The sequence below is a fragment of the Phoxinus phoxinus genome (assembly GCF_949152265.1).
Source record: "Phoxinus phoxinus genome assembly, chromosome: 3".
Taxonomy (NCBI): Eukaryota; Metazoa; Chordata; class Actinopteri; order Cypriniformes; family Leuciscidae; genus Phoxinus; species Phoxinus phoxinus.
The window spans coordinates 42,014,536-42,040,638 of NC_136878.1; the positions used below are offsets into that span (position 1 = coordinate 42,014,536).

Consider the following 26,103-nt stretch of genomic DNA (forward strand, 5'->3'; position numbering starts at 1 on the left):
CTAATCATAGAAAACCGTTATAAGAAAACGCTTAACGTGGCTTAATAAACCTTAAATGGTCCTTAATAAACCATAGGCCTATATGTATAAAAAATCAGGTTTAAGGTTTATTAAGCCACGTTAAGCGTTTTCTTATAACGGTTTTCTATGGTAAGAACATGCTTAATGCGTTCATATTCTGGGCTCATCTGATTTTTTATACATAGTATGGTTTATTAATATGATGTGTACGGTCCTTATATCACTGTCTTTGTACAGTAAGCCACGTTAAGCGTTTTCTTATAACGGTTTTCTATGGTAAGGAAATGCTTAACGCACAATTAAACGCGTTGCGTAGGTATTCTGGGCTCATCTGATTTTTTATACAAAGTATGGTTTATTAATATGATTCGTACTGAGTTTGGTCCTTTAATAGCACTGTCTTCGTACAGTGAGCCACGTTAAGCGTTTTTCACGTAAGCGTTTTAGAATGTCCCTCAGAGAGTGGCAACTGGCCAAAATGCTCTGTTCGACTTTTCTGAGATCATCTACTCTTCCCTGTGGATGACCTGTGACATACTTTCTGTCAGATCTGAATTTTGGAACTTGAATTTTTGACATTGAATTTTAGAAAACTGAATTTGAAGTTCTGAATTTCTTCATCTTGAAAACTTGAATCTGAATTTTTTTAAACTGAATATTACTGTTTGAAAATACATGTCTATAAAATTCAGCCATAAAAACATTTCAATTTGTTAAATTTCAAATGTTCAATATTCGTTTAAAAAAATTCAAATTCAGAGCTATTTAAACTACCACCTAAAATTCAATTTTGTTAGATTACACTTGCAAATAATTCAGATTTACACAATTCAAATTCAAATCATTTTGTCATAATATTAGCTCCATACAAGACCTGTCAGTTATTGGTTGAACTGCTTCAGACCTGTCAGTTATTGGCTGAACTGCTTCAGACCTGTCAGTTATTGTCTGAACTGCTTCAGACCTGTCAGTTATTGTCTGAACTGCTTCAAGACCTGTCAGTTATTGGCTGAAGCGCTTCAGACCTGTCAGTTATTGGCTGAACTGCTTCAAGACCTGTCAGTTATTGGCTGAAGCGCTTCAGACCTGTCAGTTATTGGCTGAACCTCTTCAGACCTGTCAGTTATTGGCTGAAGCTCTTGAGACCTGTATGTTATTGGATGAAGCACTTCAGACATGTCTGTTATTGGATGAAGCGCTTCAGACATGTCTGTTATTGGATGAAGCGCTTCAGACCTGTCAGTTATTGGCTGAAGCTCTTCAGACATGTCAGTTATTGGCTGAAGCACTTCGGACCTGTCTGTTATTGGCTGAAGCACCAAAATATAAATGTATAAATTATTTTTCAAACAAAATTTACAATATAAAAACATAGCCTATGCTATTGGAAGAGGAAACAAGTGAATACAATAAAATCATGCTGACATATGTTCAGGTAAATGAAGGTAGATTTTAACTGAAAAGATGAACTACTGTATGTTATCAACACACGGGTATTTTTAATGTCAATCACAAGTTTTTTAAGTGGTTTATTTTATGTAGTCAATACTTTAATATATTTTGTGAATCATTAAATATTCTGTATCATTAAGTTTTACATTATGTAGAGATTATTGTCTTTCAGAAGCATTAATAATGCTCATTCAAACATGTAAAATTTCATCCATTAGTCTTTATTCTGCAGGAGATATTTTCAAACACGTGCTTGCATATTTTTTGAACCAAGTCAGTTTTACTTAATTAAAAACAATAATTGTGTTTATATTTTATATTCTAAATATGTAATGCTTTAGTTTGTTATTGGCTCCTGACTAAGTCTTTCATCTCGGCAGTGAAAGTTGTATCCTGTATATCAGCTCGTTGCTTACAGGTGAGAGGGAGGTTTGTGTCAGGACTGCACAAGTGACGCCAACGCTGTTAAAAAACAGACAAAGGGAAACAATTTATTTACATATTTATTTATTTATTAGGTTGCTTTGGTTCAATTATTAGTTTACATCCATCTTTTGCAAAGTTTCATTGTTTAATTCAAATGGGAATGTATAAACTGATTAAATGTATACCTCAAATGCAAATGTAAATGTCTTTTGATAAAAGCGTCAGCAAAATACATAAATAATGGTTGAACATTTTCATCCTCACCTGTTTCAGACTCCCTTTCCCAGCACACATTTGGCCAAGCGCCCATCCAGGCACCAGCAGAATGGAGGACAGGGCCAGTAACCAGCCTAGTGCATAAGCCCAGTCCGGATACACATACAAGCGGTTATAAGTGAGAGGCTTGTACTTAACCATTGAACAGACAAAAGACACCTGAAAATGAACAGAAGTGAAAGATACTGTGAAGACAGAATTGGAAAGAATGTAAGTAAGAACAGAGTATGTGGTTTTTGTGTACATGTGGTTTAATTTTTTCGTAAATTTAGAATAAAATTTAGAACAAAAGTTATTAACGTGGAAATGTTCGTAAGCAGATCTTTACGCAGATCTGCAGTTATGTTGAGGCAAATGTATGCAATGCATTTATTTATGTAACATTATTTCCCTTTTGTATAGTTAAAAAAACATTGTTATGTGGGAACTATAACAGGGGGGAAATATCTCCACCGTGGAACACAATAAAAATGCTTTAGTTTAAAAACACTAGTTTTTTTTATGTGAGTATTTGCTTTAGCTAAATGTTGAATTTACCAGAATTGTGTATACTTCATTAATTAGTGAGATCTAAACAGTTTGAACTTTTAACTGAAATAAGGATCTCCTTTGATGGCACTGAGAGAACTGACTTTGGATTGGAGAATTGTTTAAAATCAGTTGAGAAAACCAGTAAAATGTTTGTTTGACCAAGTATAAGCATCTGTGAATCCAAAATATATACTTACCAGGGACACAAGAGGAGTCAGGTATTTCCAGCACAACATAAATATGTAGTTGGGTCGTGAATTTGTCATGTCTTCAATGACGTCAAACATTCTCGCAGCCCCTGTGGCATACAGTAGGAGAGGAAATACTGTCAATGCATTTGACATTTTGCATTTAACTTTTCATTTTATTATAGTCAGAGTCTGTTAAGGTTAGTTCCTGAAGTTTGTTTGCAACTCACCAAAGACCCAACCAATGACCAGAGACTCGAACATAGACAGGAACAGCAAACAGGCTCCATTACAGGCATAGTAGTCAAACAACTGGAATATGTACATCCCCCCCTGCAGGACATAATAAAATATTGCAACTCTAGATATAGTGGAAAAAGTTTGATTTGAACTGTAATGCTTTCAAGGTTAGAAATATGCTTGAATTGTTGTTGATTACATATATGATATCCATTGTTTATAATAGAGGTAGTGGGCAGTTAGAGTAAAGATGCATTAATCAGGATTTTAACCTAATTTAACTTTTAGATATCTGTAAATTATAGTAAATTAAGTATAAAGGCCATTTATTAAATGTATTTCTTTAATGACTGGCCTTAATCAAGGACTTACTAGATGTGCATCTCTCTCATAGTCTCACTGTCTAGTCTTGACATTGACCGTTCTCACCACACTACCATTCCGTAGTGTTCCTCGCTGGTTGTCTTTCTTGGATTATCTCCAATTTCAACATACACTGCAGTATATAGCCAAAAGCATTGGGACACCCCTCCAAATCATTGAATTCAGGTGTTCCAATCACTTCAATGGCCACAAAATGAAGCACCTAGGCATGCAGACTGCTTCTACAAGCATTTGTGAAAGAATGGGTCGCTCTCAGGAGCTCAGTAAATTAAAAAGTGGTGCCGTGATAGGTTGCCTCCAGTGCAATAAGTCCATTTGTGAAATTTTTCCTCACTACTATATATTCCACGGTCAACTGTTAGTGGTATTATAACAATGTAGAAACAATTCAGAACAACAGCAACTCAGTCACGAAGTGGTAGGCTACGTAAAATCACAGAGCGGGGTCAGTGCATGCTGAGGTGCACAGTGCGCAGAAGTTGTCATCTTTTGTCAATAGCTACAGACCGCCAAACTTCGTGTGGCCTTCAGATTAGCTCAAGAACAGTGTGTAGAGAGCTTCATGGAATGGGTTTCCACGGCCGAGCAGCTGCATCCAAGCCTTACATCACCAAGTGCAATGCAAAGCGTCGGATGCAATGTTGTAAAGCGCGCCGCCACTGGACTCTAGATCAGTGGAGACGTGTTCTCGGGAGTGACGAATCACGCTCCTCTGTCTGGCAATCTGCTGACGAGTATGGGTTTGGTGGTTGCCTGGAGAACGGAAACTTGTAGTGTAAAGTTTGGTGGAGAGGGGATTATCGTGTGGGGTTGTTTTTCAGGGGTTGGGCTTGGCCTCTTAGTTACAGTGAAAGGAACTCTTAATGCTTCAGCATACCAAGACATTTTAGACAATTTCATGCTACCAACTTTGTGGGAACAGTTTGGGGATGGCCGCTTCCTGTTGCAACATGACTGCACACCAGTGCACAAAGCAAGGTCCATAAAGACATGGATGAGCGAGTTTGGTGTGGAGGAAGTTAGTCCTGACCTCAACCTGATAGAACACCTATGGGATGAATTAGAGTGGAGACTGCAAGCCAGGCCTTGTCGTTCAACATCAGTGCCTGACCTCACAAATGCGCTTCTAGAAGTATGGTCATAAATTCCCATAAACACACTCCTAAACCTTGTGGAAAGCCTTCCCAGAAGAGTTGAAGCTGTTATAGCTGCAAAGGGTGGGCCAACTCCATATTAAACCCTATAGATTAAGAATGGATCATAAAAGTTAATGTGCGTGTAAAGGCAGACATCCCAAAACTTTTGCCAATTTAGTGTATCTCTTCTGTTATACTTACCAGTGTGTCTTGCAGTATCTGTAATACACGTATATATGATCCTCCACTTGAGTTTGTACCACCATCATGTCTTATTATATGCTTCCTGATAGAAGTCTAGACCATGAGCCCACAAGCACCAGCCCAGCTGGATCTGAACTCCACCGAGCAGCCAAGACCATCAAAACTCGGGTGCTGCAGCTCTGCCGATGTCACCCTGCTTCCTTATCCCCTCTGAAACCTCATCACGCATTGCCCACAGCCTCCATGATCCATGCCCAAAGAAAACACTCTAAATGTTGTGCTTCTGGTTCTTCCCTAGTGAATCCCTCTACAGTTCTGACTTCACCATCCATGTTTCTCAGCCAATTATCCAGTCCTCTGGCCACTACAGCTAATTATTCTGGCTCAAATGGACAGATGGAGAGTGTCTCTCCTCGATCCAGAACACAGCCAGACCCAGAGCGCAGCCCACCACCACCCTCGGCCGCAGAGAATTCGCTAGAGCCCCGCACACACGGAGAACGACCGGCCACCACGCTGATTGAGCCAGAGCCCGAAGAGGAAGGAACAGCGCCGACCATCGCCTCGGAGCCGGATCCCCAGAGTGAGTATGACCAGGGGTGTGAGCCAGCGACATCAGTGGGAGAAGGAGTTCTGGTGGAATTGGACAATAAGGACTGGCTGATGGATTCAGACACGGAGGTACTGCCTCCCACCCGGTATTATCTGTCTGTTCTGAATCATCGCTGTTTCAAGACAGCACTGAGACTGTTTTGTTGACCTGTTGGGAATTGTAATTACCGTCATCGATCACGTCAAGCTTACCTCTGTTACCTCTTACCTTTTCCTCACCCGAGCGCGAGTATCCTTTGGCTCTGCATCCGGCCTCTAATCCTTTCGCTCCACCTCGGCCTGTCGATCTGATGGCTAAGTCTTGGCTCTACCTCAGATGCGCGTAGCCACGGTTTCACCTAGGTCTCCAGTTCCAGCGATGTGGCTCAGGTCCATCAGCTCTCTATCTGTTCCCTGGGATCCATGGGCTCCTGCTCCGTTGGTTGTCCGTTGGTTGTCGTCAGCCATAGCAACATCTACTCTGCCGTGGGCTGTCGTCACTGCCAAGTTGTGGGTTTGCTGCATCGGGCTCTTACGTCATCGCCACCGGGGTTTCGTTGTCCTCCTGTCACTGTCCCTTCGCCATCTCCTCTTCCGTCTCCTAAGCCTCCTCCATCTCTCCAGGCCATGATGTTGTGCCTTTCAGGAGGAGGCATTCTGTTACAAGATATCAGTTATGTTGGTTCTTAGATATGTTTTCAAAGACTTTTAGTTTGTATTCATTAGTCACATGTGTTCCTTTGTTTGAGTTTCCTGCCACTCATCAGTTTCCATGGATACTAATCTTCATAACAGCTGTTCGTCGTTTAGTTCATCACCATGTGTATTTTAGTTCCTCACCTTCACTCAGTGTTTGTCCAGTCTTGTTTGCGTTAATGTGTTGATATTACCTTCTGTTATTTGCCTGTTGGATTATTATAAACCCTGCATTTGAACTTTATCCTGATCTTCATCTGTCTGTCTGCAACCTTGCTAACACATTGGAGTCCTATTGTCTCAATGACAAAGGAAACCTCCAAAGCTCCATCCCTGCACCATCTTCTCACTGTAGCTCTCAGCCTCCAAGCTAAATTATGACTTATTACTTGTCCATAACCGGGAGTTGTTGGTAATCACGCTGGCACCGGAAGAGTAGCACCACTGGATTGAGGGAGCCCATGACCCATTTCAAATGATCACAGATAACCACAACTTAAAGCTCCTTTGTGATGGAAAGCGGCTGAACCTTCACCAGGCCCAGTGTGCCTCATTTTTTTTTAGCAAATTCTTTTATGCCACAACGTTTCATCTAAGATCTATGAACACAAAAGCAGATGTCAACTTCTGCTTCATCTTCTCATCTTCTACATTACTTCTCTTGGTTTTTCGTGCCATGCTGGATGCATTGTTGCATATTGATAAAAAAAAAAATATTAAGCATGGATTTTGATCATCTCTCGCTCTCTTCCTCTCTCTCTGTCTCTCTCTCACACACTCACACAAACAGCCCTCTGACCTCTGTAACTAGGATGAGTTCTCCAAAGAAGCAAGTGAGACAGAAGAGCAGGAGGAAAATTTCTCGTCGACCAGCTCTGCGCAGCACCACGGGGAACAAGTCCATCACTGATGTAATTATACACTCCACTGCAACAAACTTTAAGGAATGCAACACAAATGTGTTAGAACTATGAAACATTTCTTTTGATAAGCTTATTGGTGTACTAATTATAACCTGACCTGTGTGATCAGATTTAGCAACAAAAAATATATTTACCTAAATAAGCAATTTAAACAAATACTACATGTATAAAATATATATTTTTAATACAGTTTAATGAAAATTATCGGTTCAAAACAAGTTACAGTCTGCATCATTTGTGGTATAATGCTGATTAGCACAAAATTAATTCCTTTTCGAAACTTAAACTCGTATTGCGTCTTGCAAGACGCTATGGGGAAAACTCATTTTTCTCTGATTATCGAAGCCTTTTATTTAGAGATGTTCCAATACCCTTTTTCCCTTCCCGATACCTGGACTCAGGGTATCAGCTGATACCGAGTACTGATCCGATACCTGGGTGTGTATCTATACAGCTAAAATTCATACTAGCCCTGTATGAATTGATAGAATTCTTGGTGTGCTTCAGACTTATCCCTTAATAAAACATGAACAAATACGTGAAAAAAATACATCAATTTTTTTTTATTATCTGACATACATTTCACAGCAATATATTACTTATTTTTCTTAAGTGAAAAAGAACTTCAAATACAGCCACACATCTAATACTGTAAACTGAAAAAGGTATTTTAGTTTTACAATATAACTGTATAAAAAAGTGCAACAAATAAATCTAGGAATCTAAAAAATATGGTTACAATTCACAAAATTCATGGTTCGGTTCGATACGATACACTGGTGTCACGGTTCGGTACGTTTTCGATACAGCAAAAAGAAAGAAATGGCAGAGAAATTTCCTTGATTTACATTTTTTATTTTTTTTATTAAAATTAACATCATAAAGTATGATAATTTTTTACTTTATGCAATGATGGAGCTATATTTGACATATAAAACAAAAACAGCTCCTTATAAAAAAAAATTAATGTAATATTGATGTAGTTATAAACAAAGGTTTAATTTATTTCAGATTAACATTTGAGGGCAGCAATTTTATTCATAATGTCAAAATAAAACCGACGTAGCGCTACTTGAAAGCACAATGTTTCTTCAACGTCAGCGCTGTTTGATCCGTTAATAACGGAGAAATGTGAATGCTTCTCACTAGATCTCGCAGCGATGTTATTACTTCAGTGGCGAATTCAAATGCTTTCTTTACTGGATCTCTTAGCGTTGTGTAGTAACCGTGTCGCTTGATCAAGATCGGCTCGCACTGCATTGGTCCAAAATGATAAATGGTCCGTGAAGCGCAGTTTTGTTCCGCTTACATTACGTTTGCCATTTGATGTTGGGCGCCAGCGTCTCTTACATTATGAGCGCGCTTGCCGCGCGCCTACATTTGAAATAACAAAATTTTGGTCGGCAGGAAAAATGGTCCAACGAACCGTGTTGAAGTTGCTAATACTTGCCACCCCTCGAAATTGCAGTATGGCATTTTAGACATGTCGCCGTTTTACTGACTGGTTGGTCCAGTCTGAAATACTGCCTAACAGCGGAAATGCTCTTCTTCTTTGCTGCTCTAAACAGTGGTTGCTTTTGACAACAGCACAACTTCCTGTGTTGCCACAAGCAACCACTGTTTAGAGCAGCGAAGAAGAATTGATCTCCGATTTGCAGTATTAAGCAAGTGCATAATAAAATGGTATTGGATCGGTACATGGGTAGATGTACTCGCCGATACCAATGCCAGAATTTGTACGCAGATCGGCACGCTCAGGCAAGCTGACTCTGTGCTGCTCTCAGGAGCCCCTCTGCACCCATCTGACGAGCACAGTGAGTGCATTCCGTCTTGGAAAATCCCATGCTGAAGCCGAGCTCACAGAGACAAGCTGCTCTCACTATGAGAGTATGTCTCCCTCTACTCTCCGATCGCTTTCTTTTCAGAGAGCGACTCCGCCCCTCGCGATCTCCAGGAACCTCGGAGGAAGAAAAAGCGGAGCCAGAGGACTGAGCGATCAGATATGAGTGAGCTCCCGTCTGCGCCAGTGTTGTGTGTAACGTAACTACTTTTTTAGGGTAAAAAGTAGTGTAATGCGCTACTACTGAAAATTTGGTAACAAAACGTAGGCCCTTTTTCAATTCGGCGCAATGTTACTTTTCCCAGGGACAGATTTGACAGCGACATTGCCTTCTCAGCTGCACACTTGCGCAATAGTCACAAGCTCCACACGGTAAGTAACAGAGGCTGGAAGCAGAGCAATCATGGCAAGCGAGAAGCAGCCAACACTAACTTTTGAGGGATGGAGGGATTCCCACTACCATTCAGATGCGAAAGAGAGCTCAGTTCAGAACTCACGCGCTGTATAGCTGCCTATGTATACGGCTGCGCGCTTCGGGTGTGCGCGCATAGAATACCATACTACCGCGTTGTCACTCTTATTCAGATCTATACATGTCTGCTCTTCTCTTTCTCCCAGACATTTACATTACCACGAACGCAGCCGGACATCAGTTCTGACTGGATCTCTTCCCAAATCGTCATAGTTTTTGTCATTTAAAACTGGCTTTTATTTAGTTATCGTCTGTGAAAAAATGTCGTTGACAAAAACAATGACTATAACTATTCGTCAACACTACTAGGCATATGCCTATTCATTAACGGGCATTTCTTCATAAATAGTCAATTTTGATAAATGCATTATGCCTCCCTTGATAGAGTGAGTTGTGTGTCTGAAAACTAAGCTTATGTCTTCTATATCATTTTGTCCTAGGCTATCAAGATGCCATTCACACCGGTGTCGCAGAAAAAGTCGTCAGGAAACAGTGCAGACTCAGCAGCCAGCCAACCAAGCCAGTGCCTGTGACCACTCAGCCACAGCCACTGTCTCCCGAACTGATTCCTGCCCTAGACACCCAGGCCAAGGCTTGGAAAGACATCCCTGGCGTGTCAGAATGGGTTCTAAACAAAGTGACACGAGGTTACTCGCTTCAATTCGCATGCAGGCCAGCTCGCTTAGAGGGCATATTCGACAATATAGTAAGGAGCGATGTAGTACACGTCCTCCGCACCGAAGTAATGAGATTGCTGGCGAAAGGAGTTGTATAGACAGTTCCTCCTCCCCACAACAAGTCAGACATCTACAGACGCTATTTCTTCGTATGTCTGGTTCCAGTCGGGCTTCTCAGATGGTAAGAATAAAAAAGATGTTTTTATGGATAATGCAGAAATCCTTCCCATTTTTACAGCTTAGAGAGCAAGTGTAAAGTTGAAGGAAATAATTAGACAACTCTCAATCTTTCTGCACAGAATGCTGCCGCTTTATTCAAGGTTCCCTGAAGAGCGACCCAAAGCGGAGACTCCATCTGGATAAGATGCTCTCTCATGATGGTTCAAGGTACTGAGGCTATGACAAGCTAAAATGATTTTGAAGATATATTTATATTGGCCTATTTATTGGCTTTTTGTTAATTTGGCTTGATTATCTGAATATGGACATCAGCTTCTTTACATTACCATTCAGTATCTGCTGTAACTGTCATATACTTAAAGGTACACTGTGTAGGAATTTCTCCCATCTAGTGGTGAAATTGTATTTTGCATTCAAATGAATAGTGCTTTCCTCGCTTTTTCCAATGTGTGTTGCAACTACGGTAACCGTTATGTACCAAGAAGCTATAACGAAAACATGTCTTCTAATAGCACTTAATTGAGTTTAACTAAACATGCTCTACTGTTATGCTGCCTATATTAGGGCTGTCACTTTTTGTTCGAAAATCGATTGCACAATCGATCGGACCAACCAACACAAGTTTCGAAAATGAAAATAGGGAATCGATTTTAACGGCTTTCAGGACGCAGAATGCGCGACGCTGTTGCGCTTCAGATACAACGCGATTTGCACGATTGAACTTTGACCGCGGCGTGCGCACCGCTTGGTCGACCCAGCAACAAAACGTCTCGCGCTATCTGTAGCCTATTGAATGGCTCAGCCATTGAACCGCACAGTCCAATGACATAGATCTGACCAATTGTTGGTGTGTTTTGGAGGTAAAAACAAAAGAGCTGCTTTCACAAAACAGAATGTCTCGCAAGCCATTTAAATGAATGGGTCTCATAGCGCCGCGAATGCCGTGCCCTGTCTGAAAGGCGCTTTCTCTCAGAGCGCGTCCAGCTCGTCACGATACGCCCGCAGCGAACGCGCATCACACAGCAACTGCAGGTTCTGATAAACACACATAACAGCAAATTATAGCCTACTTCTGCATAAGGTGTCGCCAGTATTTTGAAAATTTCAAGCATAGGCTACAGATAGCTTACAGACTCGGGCTACAGGCTACGTAGGTGAAATTTGTTTGACATTTCTAATCGTGAAAACAGCCATGTTAAAGCCTGCAGTAATGTTGGTCATTGATGTTATGGCAGTCCACTCTGCTTTTCGAGAATGTTACACTCCTGTTTGTAATTGTACACGAAATTTCATGCCAATAAATCATCAGAAATATTGTGCGTCTCAAGCGCCCTCTTTACGTTCGTCCTAATGCCTGTTAGTTGTCTGTGGATTGGCCTATATTTGGCGTTGAAAATGGAAACGTCTTTAGACATTGAAAATCGATTTTACAATCGATTCAATGAACACTTATGTCTCGAAAAATCTAAAAGGATTTTTTCACAAAAGTGACAGCCCTAGCCTATATAATGAATTACACAACCAAGCAATGAAAAAAAGCTTGTAATTTAGACCATCACATTGACTTACCTGTCGAGAAGAAAGCAGGCAACTTCATTGGCCCTTTCAAACTATTTCTCCTTCATTAGCTCTTTCCACCTGGGAAAACCTATCCCGATATTTACCCTTTGTTTTTTGAATTCGCCAGTCACGTTTCCTTTAAAAAAAAATTTTTGTGCTTTTTTGCTTTTTTTTGTCTCTCTCTGCTATTATAGTTTTTCAAGATGGTGGACCGACATGGAAGCATCCATGGACTTACCCGTCCCATGTAAATAAAGATAATAAATTCTTCAATTACGGGGATAAGTCAGATCATTGGCAGAGATAATTTTACACCAATGAGGACTTATTTATGAATAAAGACATTGATATTAGCTAATAAAATACTTAAAAAACAACAGTGTACCTTTAAACATAGCACGGCATGATTGAACTGATTCCCTATAGCGTCTAGCAAGACCCAATATGAGTGAATGTTTCGAAAGGGAACGTCTCGGTTACTAATGTAACCTAATGTTCCCTGAGATAATGGGAACAAGTATTGCATAGACAGCCGTTCCGCGGGATGCGCCCGATGGCTCGCGCAGATGCGCCGAATCGCCATAGGTTCATAGCCAATAAGCCTGCAAAGATCACTCCACTGTAATGGCTGTGCAGTAGCACTGTGTTATTGAATTAAAGGCTTCAATAATCGGAGAAAGAGAAGTTTTCCCCATAGCATTTAGCAAGACGCAATAATCGTTCCCGTTAACTCAGGGAACCAACGTTATTTTAGTAACCGAGACGTTTAGAATTGACCGTTCGCAAAAGCCACGCCCCTTAGTTATTGTTACTACGCCCGTCAAACAATTGAGAACCATAACCATGGCTGGGTTGAGATCCATACATTAAGTGATTGGTTTTGGAGTAATGCAGCAGACATATCCTCCAGTGCACGACAGAAAGTATAGACAGAATAGCGCACGGGAGCACATGCACAAAACAGTTTTGTAAAATTATATATCAATCATTTTTATTTGATCATATATCATTTTACAAAACTGTTTTGCACTGCATTGTGATGTCAATTACATTTTAAGGCTAAAGTGTCTAAATACTGTATATTTAAGATCTATATTTTGGTTTACATATAGAACATTTGATTGTATATGAAATACTGATTTTACTTTAACGTATAAAAATTAAACTATCAAGAAAAGTATATTCAACTAGTTTTATTATTAAAAATTACACTATGTATATTAAAGAGTATTAATAAAAGTGTATGTGTTAGTTTTAGCTCACCTGTGTATCTAGCCCCAGCAAAATAATCATGATGAAGAAACAAACAGCCCACAACTGAGGGAGAGGCATCATGGCTACTGCCTGTGGATAAGCTATGAACGCTAGTCCTGGACCTGACAGAGAGAGAGAGTGAGATCTGATTTTAAGCATTTTGTATTCTTAATCATTAATTTAATGTTGTCTTCACTTGCCTTATAATAGGTATACCTTCTGCGTTTTAAAGCTGCAGTCGGCAAGATTTTTTTGATCATATTCACTGAAACTGACACTATGCTCCAACAGAACAACATAAATCGGCCTGTTATAGAAAAAAACCTGTGCTTCTACCTCCACCTAGAGCCATTTGCTATTTGTTTTGCAAAAATCCACTACTCCCGGTTCTTCTGGTCCGATCAGCGCAGGGCTGTGTGAGATCTGACTGTCAATCACAGTTCGTGCACACGCCAAAGATCCCCCCTTGCACACGCCTGAAGTTCCCAGGTGTGTTGAATTGTACGAAGCATGATGGCGAAAAGAAAATCTACTAACAAGCTTTGTGGTGGAGGAAGTACTTAAGTTTAGTACTTAACCTTCATGCTGCATTAGGCCATTTTTGGTCATTTTCAGTTTAATTTCTTTGACCATTTTGGCTGTTTTAATGCAAATGGTATGTAATTTGGCAAAATTGTGACTTTTTGGATAAATTTACAAATTTTGATCCCATGTTGCATAATATGTATAACACACACTGTGTAGATCAAATAGGAACACCTAGCACCATAATGACCAAAAATGGCCCATTGAAACCCATTAAAACGTCGTTTAAAGCCAGGGCCGTCATTAATACATGAATCATGACTTATGTTGAAACATCCTTTCATTTTGAAGCAAAAGCATTATATTTGCATTATATAGTGTATTTCACCAGATGACGTCACTACATAGGTATTCCCAATGGGGGGAAATGCACGTTATTTTCCTGGTTTCCACTAGGGGCACTATTGAAGGTGTTATGAAGCATTTTAATGGCTCAATGATCTAAAATGATGTTTCTGAGTTGGTGTGGATGTCTGAGAGCAATGTGTGTCTGCGTTGACAAAAGTGTGTGTGTGTGTGTGTGTGTAGGGCCTAAATATAATACATGGTGTTTAGGCGAGTGACAAAAATCATAATATCCTGAAGGTCATATTTTACCCTTTCTGTCTATACTCTCTCTCTCTCTCTCCCTCTCTCTGTGTGTGTGTCGGTGGTGTAGGATGTGTGTGTAGGCGTGTATGTGCAATAGAATTTAGAAAGAAAAAAATCATGTTCATTGTGATTTTGTAGTTTTGCTTTCTTTCTAGAGCAAATTTTGATGTGTAGGGAGACAGGCACAGGTTATTGTCACCTAGTAGAAATCAGGAAAATGTTTGCAATACTGCAGATGTTTGCATTATGTCAATTATATGAAAAATGGTACCAACTGGTAGCCTGGGTTTCCCCATGCTGCCTTGCGCGCAGCTCGATTTTATTCACGCTGCTAGGCAGCCTGGATTAGCTTGACTACGTCAGACTTCGTACTACCGCTCAATTTCATTTCGCTTCTGTACTTAGTCTGAGACATCGACATGTCTCTCAGTTTTCCTCCGGCCTGAACACAGCCGGCCAATCAACGAACAGAGGGCATGCTGAGAGCCGTTACGTAGACGCTAAGCGCCGAGTTTGAGATTGGGGAAATCGAAAACGACCGTATGTTCACTCCGGTATTTCTCTCGATGGTTTCGTTTTCGCATTATTTATAATGTGTTTACAGTGGCAGTTCGATGCTGCTGAGCTGGCGCATAACACACGTCATAACCAAACGTTATGTGATTGGCTTACGGGTAACCAATGATTTTATACTTCAGACGAGCGCCCCCCCGCGATAAAGAAAACACTTTTCAATGATGCCATGTCAGACTCTGTCTATGAAGCAAAGCCAAGTAGCAGAGTTTGGTATTACCAGGCTAAGCCTGGATACCATGGACTAAATTTTCACCTCAGCGAGGGGACCAATCACAGAACGGGGAGGGAGCAGCAAGACGATGACGACGTCTATGCGACACACCGAAGCAGTTTGTTTATATCAACATGTGCACTGCAGATTTACCTTCTACCCTCATGTTTGTCTTGGACAAACGGCAATAGTCGCTGAACAGTGACACCATCGTGTACACATAAATCTATGACCCATCGTCTTCTTCCTTGTCGAATTTCTGTCGCTCTACATACGTCATCTGGTATAATTGAAACGATTGGTTATGAGCTACGTACAGGCGCATTTGATAGACCTTCGTAGCGACCAATAAACGGCTCTGGGCATTCGTACACCACGCCTCAAATACGAGAAAATGAACATGTGGTTCCACGTTAGCCAGGCTAACCAACTGGTGGAAAACAGTAAAAAGTAAATATTTTACCCCAAGGCTTGGTCATGACAGGATATTTGAATAGAAATTATGATTTTATGATATTATGACAGTGGGTTCAAATGTTTTTATTTTAATGGGTTTAAATAGGATCAACTTTGTCCTTAACGCGCTATGTGTGATTTTGGAAAAAAATCTGACATAGCACAAAAAATAAAAATGCACCAAAAATAATTTTGCTGTTAATCTTTGACATATTCAAGACTGTGATAATCCAAAGCTAAATTTTTCACTTTGCATTTAGTGTATGGAAAATAATTACATTTTTGTGTTTTTTCCTCTTATACAAATTGATGGTATCGTCACCAAAACTGGAATTTAAAGGGTTAAAATCCTGAAATTAAATAAATATTTGGCAGTTATGATGAGGTCTGATGCTGGTTAAAATATTTAACTCAGTAAAAGTGGAAAATAATAATAATATATAATATTTTAGGCAGTGTTTAATATGTGACCATTTTTGGTCCTTAACGCGCTAAGTGTGATTTTTTTTTAAAATCTGACATAACACAAAGATTAGGGGCAACATTATTTCTGGTGCATTTACAGATTTTGACATATTCAAGACTGTGAAAATCCAAAGCTAAAGTTTTCTCTTTGCATTTAGTGTATGGAAAATAATTACATTTTTGTGTTTTTGCCTCTTATACAAATTGATGGTATTGTCACCAAAACTGGAATTTAAAGGGTTAAAATCCTGAAATTAAATAAATATTTGGTAGTTATGATGAGGACTAATGCTGGTTAAAAGATCTAACTTAGTAAAAGTGGAAAATAATAATAATATATAATATTTTTAGGCAGTGTTTAATATGTGACCATTTTTGGTCCTTAATGCGCTAAGTGTGATTTTTTTATTTTATCTGACATAACACAAAAAATAAAAATGCGTAAAAATCAATGTTGCTGCTAATCATGGACATATACCAGGCTGTGATAATTCCCTCCCAAGAAATCCACCTAGCATGTGGTACACAATTGTTTTACATTTTTTATGTTTTTTCCATCGATAAAAACAGTGGCATCATGTAAACAAATGGCATTTAAGGGGTTAAAATTCTGAAAAATAAATAAATATTTGGTAGTTATTTTCAGGACTGATGTTGGTTAAAATATTTAACTCAGTGAAAGTGGAATTTTTTTTAAATATATAATTGTTTTATGGCAGTGTTTAGATTGGACATTTTTGTCCCTTAATGCACTCAACGTCGTAAAATATATAATGAGGCATAAAGGTTAAGTAAAAGTACAACTACCCTGCAAAATATATACTTAAGTAAAAGTATAATTACTACATCAACATCTTACTTAAGTAAAAGTCATAAGTACATACTTTTAAAGTTACTTTAAAGTATTTTTTTAAGTAAAAGTACAATCAGTTGTCTCGATGTCTGGGCTGTTCAATTGTAATAATCACAAACAATTTCTATTGTGTACTGGAAAGGGTTGTTGTGCAAGCTCTCTGCAATACTGACACACTGTAAAAATCTGGTTATTTACTTATGTCTTACCTCTATATGTTTCTTCAAATTTGAAGGGGAGTTTTTAAACGCCAACAGTTCTTTGCGTTGAGGTAGGCACTTGACACATTGAAAACGCCAGGAGTCATTCTTTGAACCTTTAAATTCAAATAACTTGCTTAAGGCAAAACACTACAGGTGAAAAGGGTAAAATTTTTAACTAGCAGATATCACCATGAAACTTTCCACGTTGATTACCAACATTAAGACGAGAAAAAAATGTATTACAAGTTTTCTGTAATTTAATGTTTAAATATGCAAATTAGGCATTATCTATTATGCTCTAATTTGCATACATTTAAAAAAACGAAATCTGAGTATTGGATAAAGCCAGGTTCAAAATTATTTTTTCATTGTGTTCACATATTAGATAGGAAAAAAATTACAGAGGGATTTATGTATATCTACTTTTGTTATCCTGTAAATCAGAATATACTGTCAACAGCTTTAAAAAATATAGCTTCACCATGTTTTTTGGAATAAAATGTTATATAAATCAGGCTAGGAATAATATTTGTACAAATCCCTCTGTAAATGTCTTCATAATATAGCTAGGTACAAGACTGGAAAGTTTGGTGTGTATACGTGCTACTCAAGTGGAGATTTCGGACTTGGAGTAAGAGAGAAAAGTCATTTTGAGAAAACCGGCATCAGAAATTTGCATCCGCCAATGAGATTGCGCGTTTAGAGTTCAATCTCCCGCTTTACTTTCACGATTGGTTGGGAATAAAAAGGAAATGACCATATTTGGATCTGACAGCATTGTACACAAGAGAGAGAGCTTTCTAACTGTGCCATGTGATGACAGGGTGCAAACAGCGATCGCGGAGCAGCTGGATGATTTATAACGGGAACTTTTGATGAATGTATGACAAATCTATAGACGCAAACGGACAAAGTGCAGTAAAATAAAGACCTAAATATGTATTTCGGACTTTTTTTCACCACAAGTCTGAAAGAAGACATGTTATTGAAGACTAATATCCCAAAATCTCAAAATTGACCAGTGAAAAAAAAACTATGTTTTTGCCTGCCGTGTCTCGCCTTAAATAAGGCCAGGGATGTCTCTCAGAATCAGAGCTGCAGGGCACAGGCTCAAGCTCAGTCGACGTTGTTGGCTCTTCGTCCATGTTTGATATTTGGTGTCCACCGGTCCGTGTCCTTTCTTCGATTTACACTTCCGCTTGTGTTGTTTCAAAACGCACGCTGAGCGCGTGAGTTCTTTGACCAATCAGATATCCGATCTGTTTCAACGTGCATTGGCCAGCAACGCCAAATTTTATGCAAGAGATTCGGAAGGATGTAACGATACGCATTTTAATAATGTAGTGGAGTAAAAAGTACAGATAATTGCTGAAAAATCTACTTGAGTAAAAGTATAAGTATGCATTATTTTTTTTACTTAAGTAAAGTATAGATACGTAAAAATTTACTTAAGTACAGTAACGAAGTACAAATACTTTGTTACATTCCACCACTGAAAACCAGAGCTAGGTCCAAAATAACCAAGGAAAAGAAAACAGTGCGCACACACTGACGAGCACGAACTCAATGGTAGGGTGCTCGGCGGTAGTGGGGGAGGGACATGAGAGTTGTAAACATTCAAAATTTTGGCTAAGTCCCCTCAATCTGCCAGACTTGCCGACTGCAGCTTTAATGAAATGTTTCAGTACCTGGTTCTGCCACCTCTTCAATGGGGACACCCTGCTCTTGGGCCATGAAGCCTAAGACTGAGAACACAGCAAAGCCAGCCACCAAACTGGTGCCGCTGTTCAGAAGGCAAAGCCACCAACAGTCTCTGATAGACATAGATTATACAAACACATAAGTTAAACAAATCCAGCAATTCATTTGTGCACTCATTTTCATTTATTTAATTACTAACCTGTAGCAGTTGTTGTTGTATTTATTATAGCTGCCTAGTACAATGAGAGTGCCAATACACACACTATAGGAGAAAAAGATCTGAGTTCCTGCCTCCATCCAAACCTAACAAACACACAGCACCCCAAGCTGTATATTAATAGTCTGGTGTTTTAAAGCTTTAATATGTGTTGCTACTTTTCCTTTGCATTTATGTGGTTATAAGGCATCAGGGAAGTAGAGGGCACATGGTGGGGTTACCTGTGGGTCAGCGAGACGGGCCGGTTCAGGGTACAGGTAAAACACAACCCCCTGAAGAGCTCCAGGAAGAGTCAACCCACGAATCAGCAACACCAGTAGCATCACATAAGGAAATGTGGCTGTGAAATACACCACCTACAGGCACAATACAATAATATAATCATATTCAAACTGAGAGCAGAGTAGCGTTAGTTCTGGCGGGTCACGTTAGTCAAGCTCACATCAGGTGACTCTCAGCTGATCCAGATTTACCTATAGGAATACAACGCCTATTACCGTATACATATAAGCTCCTTCAGTATTATCAGCAGCTATCGCGTTTCTCAGGAGCGAATTACCCTCCTCCATCCCCAGCTCCTCCTCTCGCCCATTCAGGATTTGGCATTCTGATTCCCCTTGAATCAGAATAAATTCTCGAATTATGTTGTACTTTAAAATCTTGAATTAAATATATTTGCATACATTCATGGTGGTTCTGTTCTGTTTACCCCAAGGGGGGTTATTGGTGCTCTCCCTGCTCTTATCCATGCTAGGCTGCATGGATGTGCAGGGAGTTCTCACCCAGAACGGAACCATACCGCCAATCCAAACTGTATGCTAACTGTCAATCATATTTGACGATAGTGGTCCTGACAGAAATAGAATAAAACATGAACTCATCCTCAAAACACAAAAAATCTACCTTTTCAACTGAAGAATAAAAAATATATATTTTTAAAGTCGATATATTTTATAATATAGAAAACAATGAGGAGAAACAATCTATGCCCAACTTTTAAAAATAAACAGGTTTATCTCTAGACAATATTCTCTCAAATAATATTCTTCCATACCTTGCCTGTAGATTTGACTCCTTTCCAGATACAGAAATAACATATGATCCACACTGCAAAGAGACACAGAAGAATCTCCCAGTTGATCTTACCAATCTCCTCAATACCCCCAGAGAGAGCCAAAACTCTGCGCCTGTACAATGTGACAAGAAAGAGAAACCGTAAGCATTTTTATTTTAATTCAAATTACCGGTAAGAGTTTTATTTAGTTTTATTTAGCTTATTGCTAATGTTCCTTGAAAACACTTTATCAATTTGCGTTTATTTACTCCCAGAACTCAGTAGCTGCAGGTGTTGAATTAATTAGAGATGTCCGGTTGAGGGTCAGATTTCTTGTTGCAAGATTTACACAGTCATCTAACAAAGAGAAATATATATATATTTTTAGTTTTATAGAATATTCAGCAGTGATTATTAGCAGATTTTTTTTTTTTGGTAATATGAAGACCATGCTTATATTGAATTATAAAGGAAATAAATAATATTTATTGGGCCCTATCTTGCACCCAGCGCAATTGACTTTGTACACCGACGCATGTATCATTCCTATTTTGCACCAACGCACAGAGGACTTTTCCCTCCACAGACGCACGTCGGTAAATTAGGGAATGAACTTGTGCTCCCGGGGGCGGTTTAGCGATAAGAGGAGGCGTGTTCTGGCGAAAACGCTCCCTGGTGCTATTTTGGAGTTCAAAAAAACAATTCCACCACTGACCAGGAAAAACCCAGTCTAAAGACAGTGGCGCGTTGCGCAATAGTCATATGCTATTTTAAGGGCGCATGCTTGGCCATTATGTAGCGTGTGAACAACGTGCATACACTTTGATTCTCTAATCTAAACGGACGCAGCAGTTTTCATTTTTGCAAATCATACATTATTACAAGGAAAAATATTAACACACGACGGAAATCATTGTTGTGTCCATGAAGATGTGAAAAAATAGGCATAAATCTAGCTTACACATTTACCCAAATTATTACGCCTGTTTAACCGAAGCTAATTTGGGTGTGTTTCTCCCATCCCCAGACATTGTCACTTCTCTGTATTTTACGGACCTGACGAGAACGTCGGCCTCCTCGGCTGTGAACCGCTCCTGACGTGCACTGGCAAATCCGCCGTTATAATAGCAATCCGCCATGGCACAAGCGCGCCTGCTCTTAAAGGGAATGTGAGAGGACGCTCTGATTGGTTTATTTCACGTTACGCCCAAACCACACCTATGAATAATGAAGCTACTTCAGACCAACCCATTTTAGATTTGCGTCGGGCGCAAGAGTCATTTATCCCGCCGGTATAGCAACAGCGCCGGGATCCGCCCAGAAAGTTACTTGCGTTTCGCGTTTGATACTTGCATTTTAGATCGTTAAAATAGGGCCCATTATAATAAATAAATTAGAAATTATACAAATAATAAATTATATTGAATAAAGGAAAACAACCCGGTGGCCCACCGAGAGGAGGGGTGGAAGAAGGGCCAAACCAGACGGACTTCTTGGTAATGACTGGAACGGACACAGGCAATGATTTTAAGATTTTTGACCAGCTGGAAGTGGGCATTGCCATGGGATGCTCGATCTCTCTAATCCTGTTTGTAGCAGCCTTCGAGATTATCCTGATGGGGGCAAGGGTGATGGTTATGAGGTATGAAGCTACCATCAGGCCAAAAGCTAACACCAGTTAGAGATTATATGGACGACATTACCACCATTCTCCAGACAGCAGCATGTACAACAAGACTGCTGAAGAGGATTGACGAGCTTGTGGGGTGGGCAAGGATGAAGATCAAACCCACCAAATCACGCAGCCTGTCCCCCAGGAAAGGGGTTAGAAGCGACCATACCATCTTTGTCGCAGGCAGTGAAGAAATCCCTTTGCTGGCAAATCAGCCCGTCCGTAGCGTGGTTCGTAATTACACAGCAGACCTCTCTGATAGGCAGATGGGAGAAACAGTGAGGAAGCAGCTCGCAGATGGCCTCGCCAGGATCAATCAGAGCCAGCTCCCCGGCAAGTATAAAGTATGGAGCTACCAGTTCATACTGGACCCAAGGGTGATGTGGCCTCTGAAGATGGCAAACAAGATGGATGGGCTAGCAAACTCATTCATCAGGAAGTGGCTGGGTCTGCCGAGATGCCCATCAGATGTAGACCTCTTCGGCAGGAACACACTATAGCTACCACTGCAAACCATTGGCCTGGGATACAAGCAGGAGAAGGCTCGGATAGTGCTGGAGCTGAGGGAATCCACTGACCAACTGGTGAGAGCAGCTGGCCCTTAGATACAAACAGGGAGGAAGAGGAAAGCCCAGGAAGAGGTCGACATGGCAATTAGCAGGCTGAAACATTGTGAAATAGTTGGCAGAGTCCAGGGGGGGTCGAGCAGGCCTTGGGAGGAGCAATACCACCCTCTTCTGGTCAAAGGCCTCCAAGGAAGAGCGGAGAGCCATGGTGGTGGCAGAAGTGACAAGGACCGAGCAGGAGCGCCTTAACAACAAGGCGGTGTCTCAGAGCCGGCAGGGAGGCTGGATGTCATGGGAAGGTGTCACAGACAGACATTTGTCATGGTCTGATCTGTGGAAGATCCTCCAAGCCATGCTCAGCTTCCTGATTAGATCCCACCTATGACACCCTACCTTGTCCCAGAAACCTCCACCAGTGGTTCGGCACTGAAGATCTTTGCCCCCTTTGCAGTACCAGCAATGCAAGCCTCCAGCACATCCTGTCGGGCTGCAAGACAGCATTGTCCCAAGGCTGCTAGGTGGCGACATGATCTGGTGTTGAGGAAGCTAGCAGAGGTGGCAGAGTCATGTAGACAGGAGGCTAATAGTAGACCTTCCGCGCCAACGAGAAGTCCCATCCTGTTTGCAAGGGCCGGAGAAAAAATCAACAACCCTCACCAGAGAGCAACATCTAGAGTCCTCTCATCTCTCAGTGAAACATGAGGGTCGAACTGGGGAGGCAGCTCAAATTCCCCAGGGAGATCGTGGAAACTTTGCTCCGGCCAGACCTGATCATGTGGTCAGAGCCATGCAAGACTATCTTGTTGGTGGAGCTCACTGTCCCATGGGAGGGGGGAATGGAGGCTGCCAACGAGCGGAAGCATGCCAAGTAGCAGACCTGGTAGAAGACTGCAGAGAGGCTGGCTGAAAAGCCACCACGTGTCCCGTCGAAGTGGGATGCAGGGGCTTCGCTGGGTCCTCAACGGTTTGCTTGCTCCGCGAAATGGGTTGTACAGGAGCAGGGTGTCGAAAAGCTATTAAAGAACTGGCAGAGGAGGCAGAAAGGGGCAGCTTTTGGCTGTGGCTAAAGAGGAAGCATAGGGGATGGGGCCAAGACTCATTAAGACCTATGCATTATAAAAACAGTTATGGTTACATTTATTATTTTTTATAATTCCTTAAGTCAGGCATTTGCTTTTTCAATGTGCATACTCATAATCCATTATACACTGATTTATAAATTATCAAATATAAAATAGTTCCAGTTGCTGTACCAATTAGTTATCAATTATGTCTTTACATTTACATTAATGCATTTGGCAGACGCTTTTATCCAAAGCGACTTACATTGCATTTCAAGGTACACATTTACATTCTTATCAGTTCTTGCTTATGATTTCTTAACATTTGCTTTAGGAAAAAAAGTATGTATAAGAACACAACACGACTATTAATAACAATATATTCACTTACAGAAATAAATCTGAATGACTAAAAAGTTATAATTATAATATAATAACATTATAGCAATGCGGGTTGCATCTTTAGAAATACATTCATGGAACCATACGACTGAATAATTCATACTTATAAATCAGTGCATAATGGATTATGAGCATGCGCATTGAAAAAGCAAATGCATGACTTAAGGAATTATAAAAAATAATATAACTATAACTGTTCTTGTAATGCAGTATAGGTCTTAATGAGTCTTTATAAATGTATTTATAAAATAGTAATACTTATAAATAAGCATAAATGGCGTTATAAATCATTATAAGCATGGTCTTTATAAAAGTGTTAACTATTTTTTAATGCAGTGTTTTTTTTTGTTTTTTTTCGATTAGATTATCACCTGTGTTCCAGGTGTTGTCACAGCTGGCCCATGGTAGTTGGGCACTGAAAGAGAAGAAGAGGTAGAAAAGCGCCCAGGCCAGAATGATGATGTAAGACATGCAGCTGTACAGAAGAATCAGTTGTCCTGCATAGCCAATACCTGAAAAAAAGCAAACAGAAACACTTACTAAAAGAGAATAAAATGGAATTAAGTGATTTATCAGCACTCATCAGAACCCAAGACAAATGCAAATATTAAATATATTACATATTTTGCATATACAGCCAAGGGGAAGCAGCCAGGGGGTCCAACCAGCCTTACAGCAGTTCAGTATAGCTTATACATAAAGCCAAATACAATTTTGCAAAGCCAAAATTTGAATTTAGCACAAAAAAAAAGTTTGCATAAAGAAAAAAAGTTTTAATCTTTGTAATTCTTTATAAAGAATTATCTATTCCTAAATAAACTCAGATTTATTTAAAAAGGACTCGCCCTCAGCCAGTGGACAGAGGCGATGCCAACATGTAATGCCCCCTTCCTGTGTGTACTGTCCCATTGCAGTCTCTAGTAGGAAAAGAGGCACCCCACAGGTAACCATAAACACCAGGTAGGGTATCAGGAACGCACCTGAGAACACACCAGTACAATAATACATTATCTAATGGGGACATTAATTGCACTTTTTTATTATATAATGTTCTCCAGGTCCACTTATAATGTTGGTAAGATTTTTTCATAATTTCATAATTTTGAAACAAATGGCCATAGTGATTCAATGTAAATCACCCACTGCTTTGGTTGAGTTAGTAAACATTTTTTGCACATAAAATAAATATTATATGCTGTTATCGCAAACTGATCTTCTCCATCAGAAGTTTTTTTTTTTAACAATGTGATTTTGCAGCATTGAGCATTGTAGCCAATGTTGAATGCATGAATACAATGGACAGAGTTTTATTCAGCGTGAGCTCACACACCAGAGTTCTTCACTCTTGTGAATTATCTCATCATAGCCAACAATGTAGTCAGACATGATGTAAATATGAGATTCATTGTGCAATGTAGACAGTTTCAATGATTATATGAGAATTTTGTAGACTAGAGTATACAGAGCTTTTGCCAAACTGAAGTGATTGACAGCTCCAGTGATTATAAAGTAAGCATTCTTTGATCGTTTTCTATATATTATTTAATCACAATTTGAATAGGGGGCTCAGCACTGTCACCTCACAGCAAAAAGGTCCATGGATTGAGTGCCAGCAGAGTCTTAGTGCATGTTCTCCCTGTGCTGGTGTGGGTTTCCCTCACAATCTGAAGCCATGCAATGTGAGTGTGTATGTCTGTGTTTCAGTCCTGTGATGGACTAGCTGTGGTGGAATAGAAAGGCTACCTACATAGGACAAGCGGTTTGGAAAATCAAAATAATAATGTATCACAATCAGGCTTTAGAATTAACATGGTTATTTGCATGTTGCAGCATTATGGTCGCATCCGCCTTTCAGTAAAAGTGTACATAAATAATTATGCTCTACTGACACCATCAGACACTTTGTTGAAAATAAACAGCAACTTAACAGATGACAGAATCCTTTGGAAGGTATGAAGATGATGTTCATCAACAACTAAGAACTGCACAACATTAGGAAAACTTAATTTAATAACTTTTTATACAAAGTGACCCTGTCCCGTCACTAACATGTTACAGTTATATTCAGCAATGTGCAGATATAATGAAATATGCATTTAGGCAGCATCATACCTCCTCCATTCCTGTAGCAGAGATAAGGAAACCTCCACACGTTACCCAGTCCAACCACATTCCCTGTCACAGCCAGAAGAAACTCTGTTTTACTGCCCCAGTACCCTCTCTCCTGTATTTGGTCTTCTATTCTGTTCATTTCCTCAGTTTTCACCAGTTCTGTCTGATCCCACAGTCCTGCTGTAATTGTACAGTGGTGGAGGATAATAATTAAGAAACAAGTTAGTGTGTGAGTCTAAAACATGCAAATGCATCGTTTTTTATGATGGTTGGGTGAGCCTCAGGTAAAATGTATGCAAAGTAATACATTTCAAGAACATTTAAATA

At 39.9% G+C, this 26,103-nt stretch overlaps 1 protein-coding gene across 3 annotated transcripts; it reads right to left on the reverse strand.

Moving 5' to 3' along the window:
• Window positions 1-1,657: 1,657 nt before the first annotated feature.
• LOC306994879 (sodium- and chloride-dependent GABA transporter 2-like) lies at window positions 1,658-26,028 on the reverse strand. 3 transcript variants are annotated; one of them, XM_079605820.1, is made up of 14 exons: window positions 25,777-26,028; window positions 24,510-24,644; window positions 24,036-24,176; window positions 20,233-20,320; window positions 19,964-20,096; window positions 19,131-19,265; window positions 18,892-18,995; window positions 18,680-18,804; window positions 13,061-13,173; window positions 6,945-7,082; window positions 3,125-3,227; window positions 2,904-3,004; window positions 2,164-2,334; window positions 1,658-1,935 (listed from the first exon to the last, which is right to left on the reverse strand). In XM_079605820.1, the coding sequence occupies exons 1-14, from the start codon at window positions 25,913-25,915 to the stop codon at window positions 1,819-1,821; spliced, it is 1,743 nt and encodes a 580-aa protein (XP_079461946.1). In that variant the 5' UTR covers window positions 25,916-26,028; the 3' UTR covers window positions 1,658-1,818. The 3 variants fall into 3 exon arrangements, with proteins under 3 accessions (XP_079461946.1, XP_079461948.1, XP_079461947.1); XM_079605822.1 differs by lacking the exon at window positions 6,945-7,082; XM_079605821.1 differs by lacking the exon at window positions 24,510-24,644 and having other exon boundaries at window positions 25,777-26,001.
• Between the last annotated feature and the right edge of the window lie 75 nt (window positions 26,029-26,103).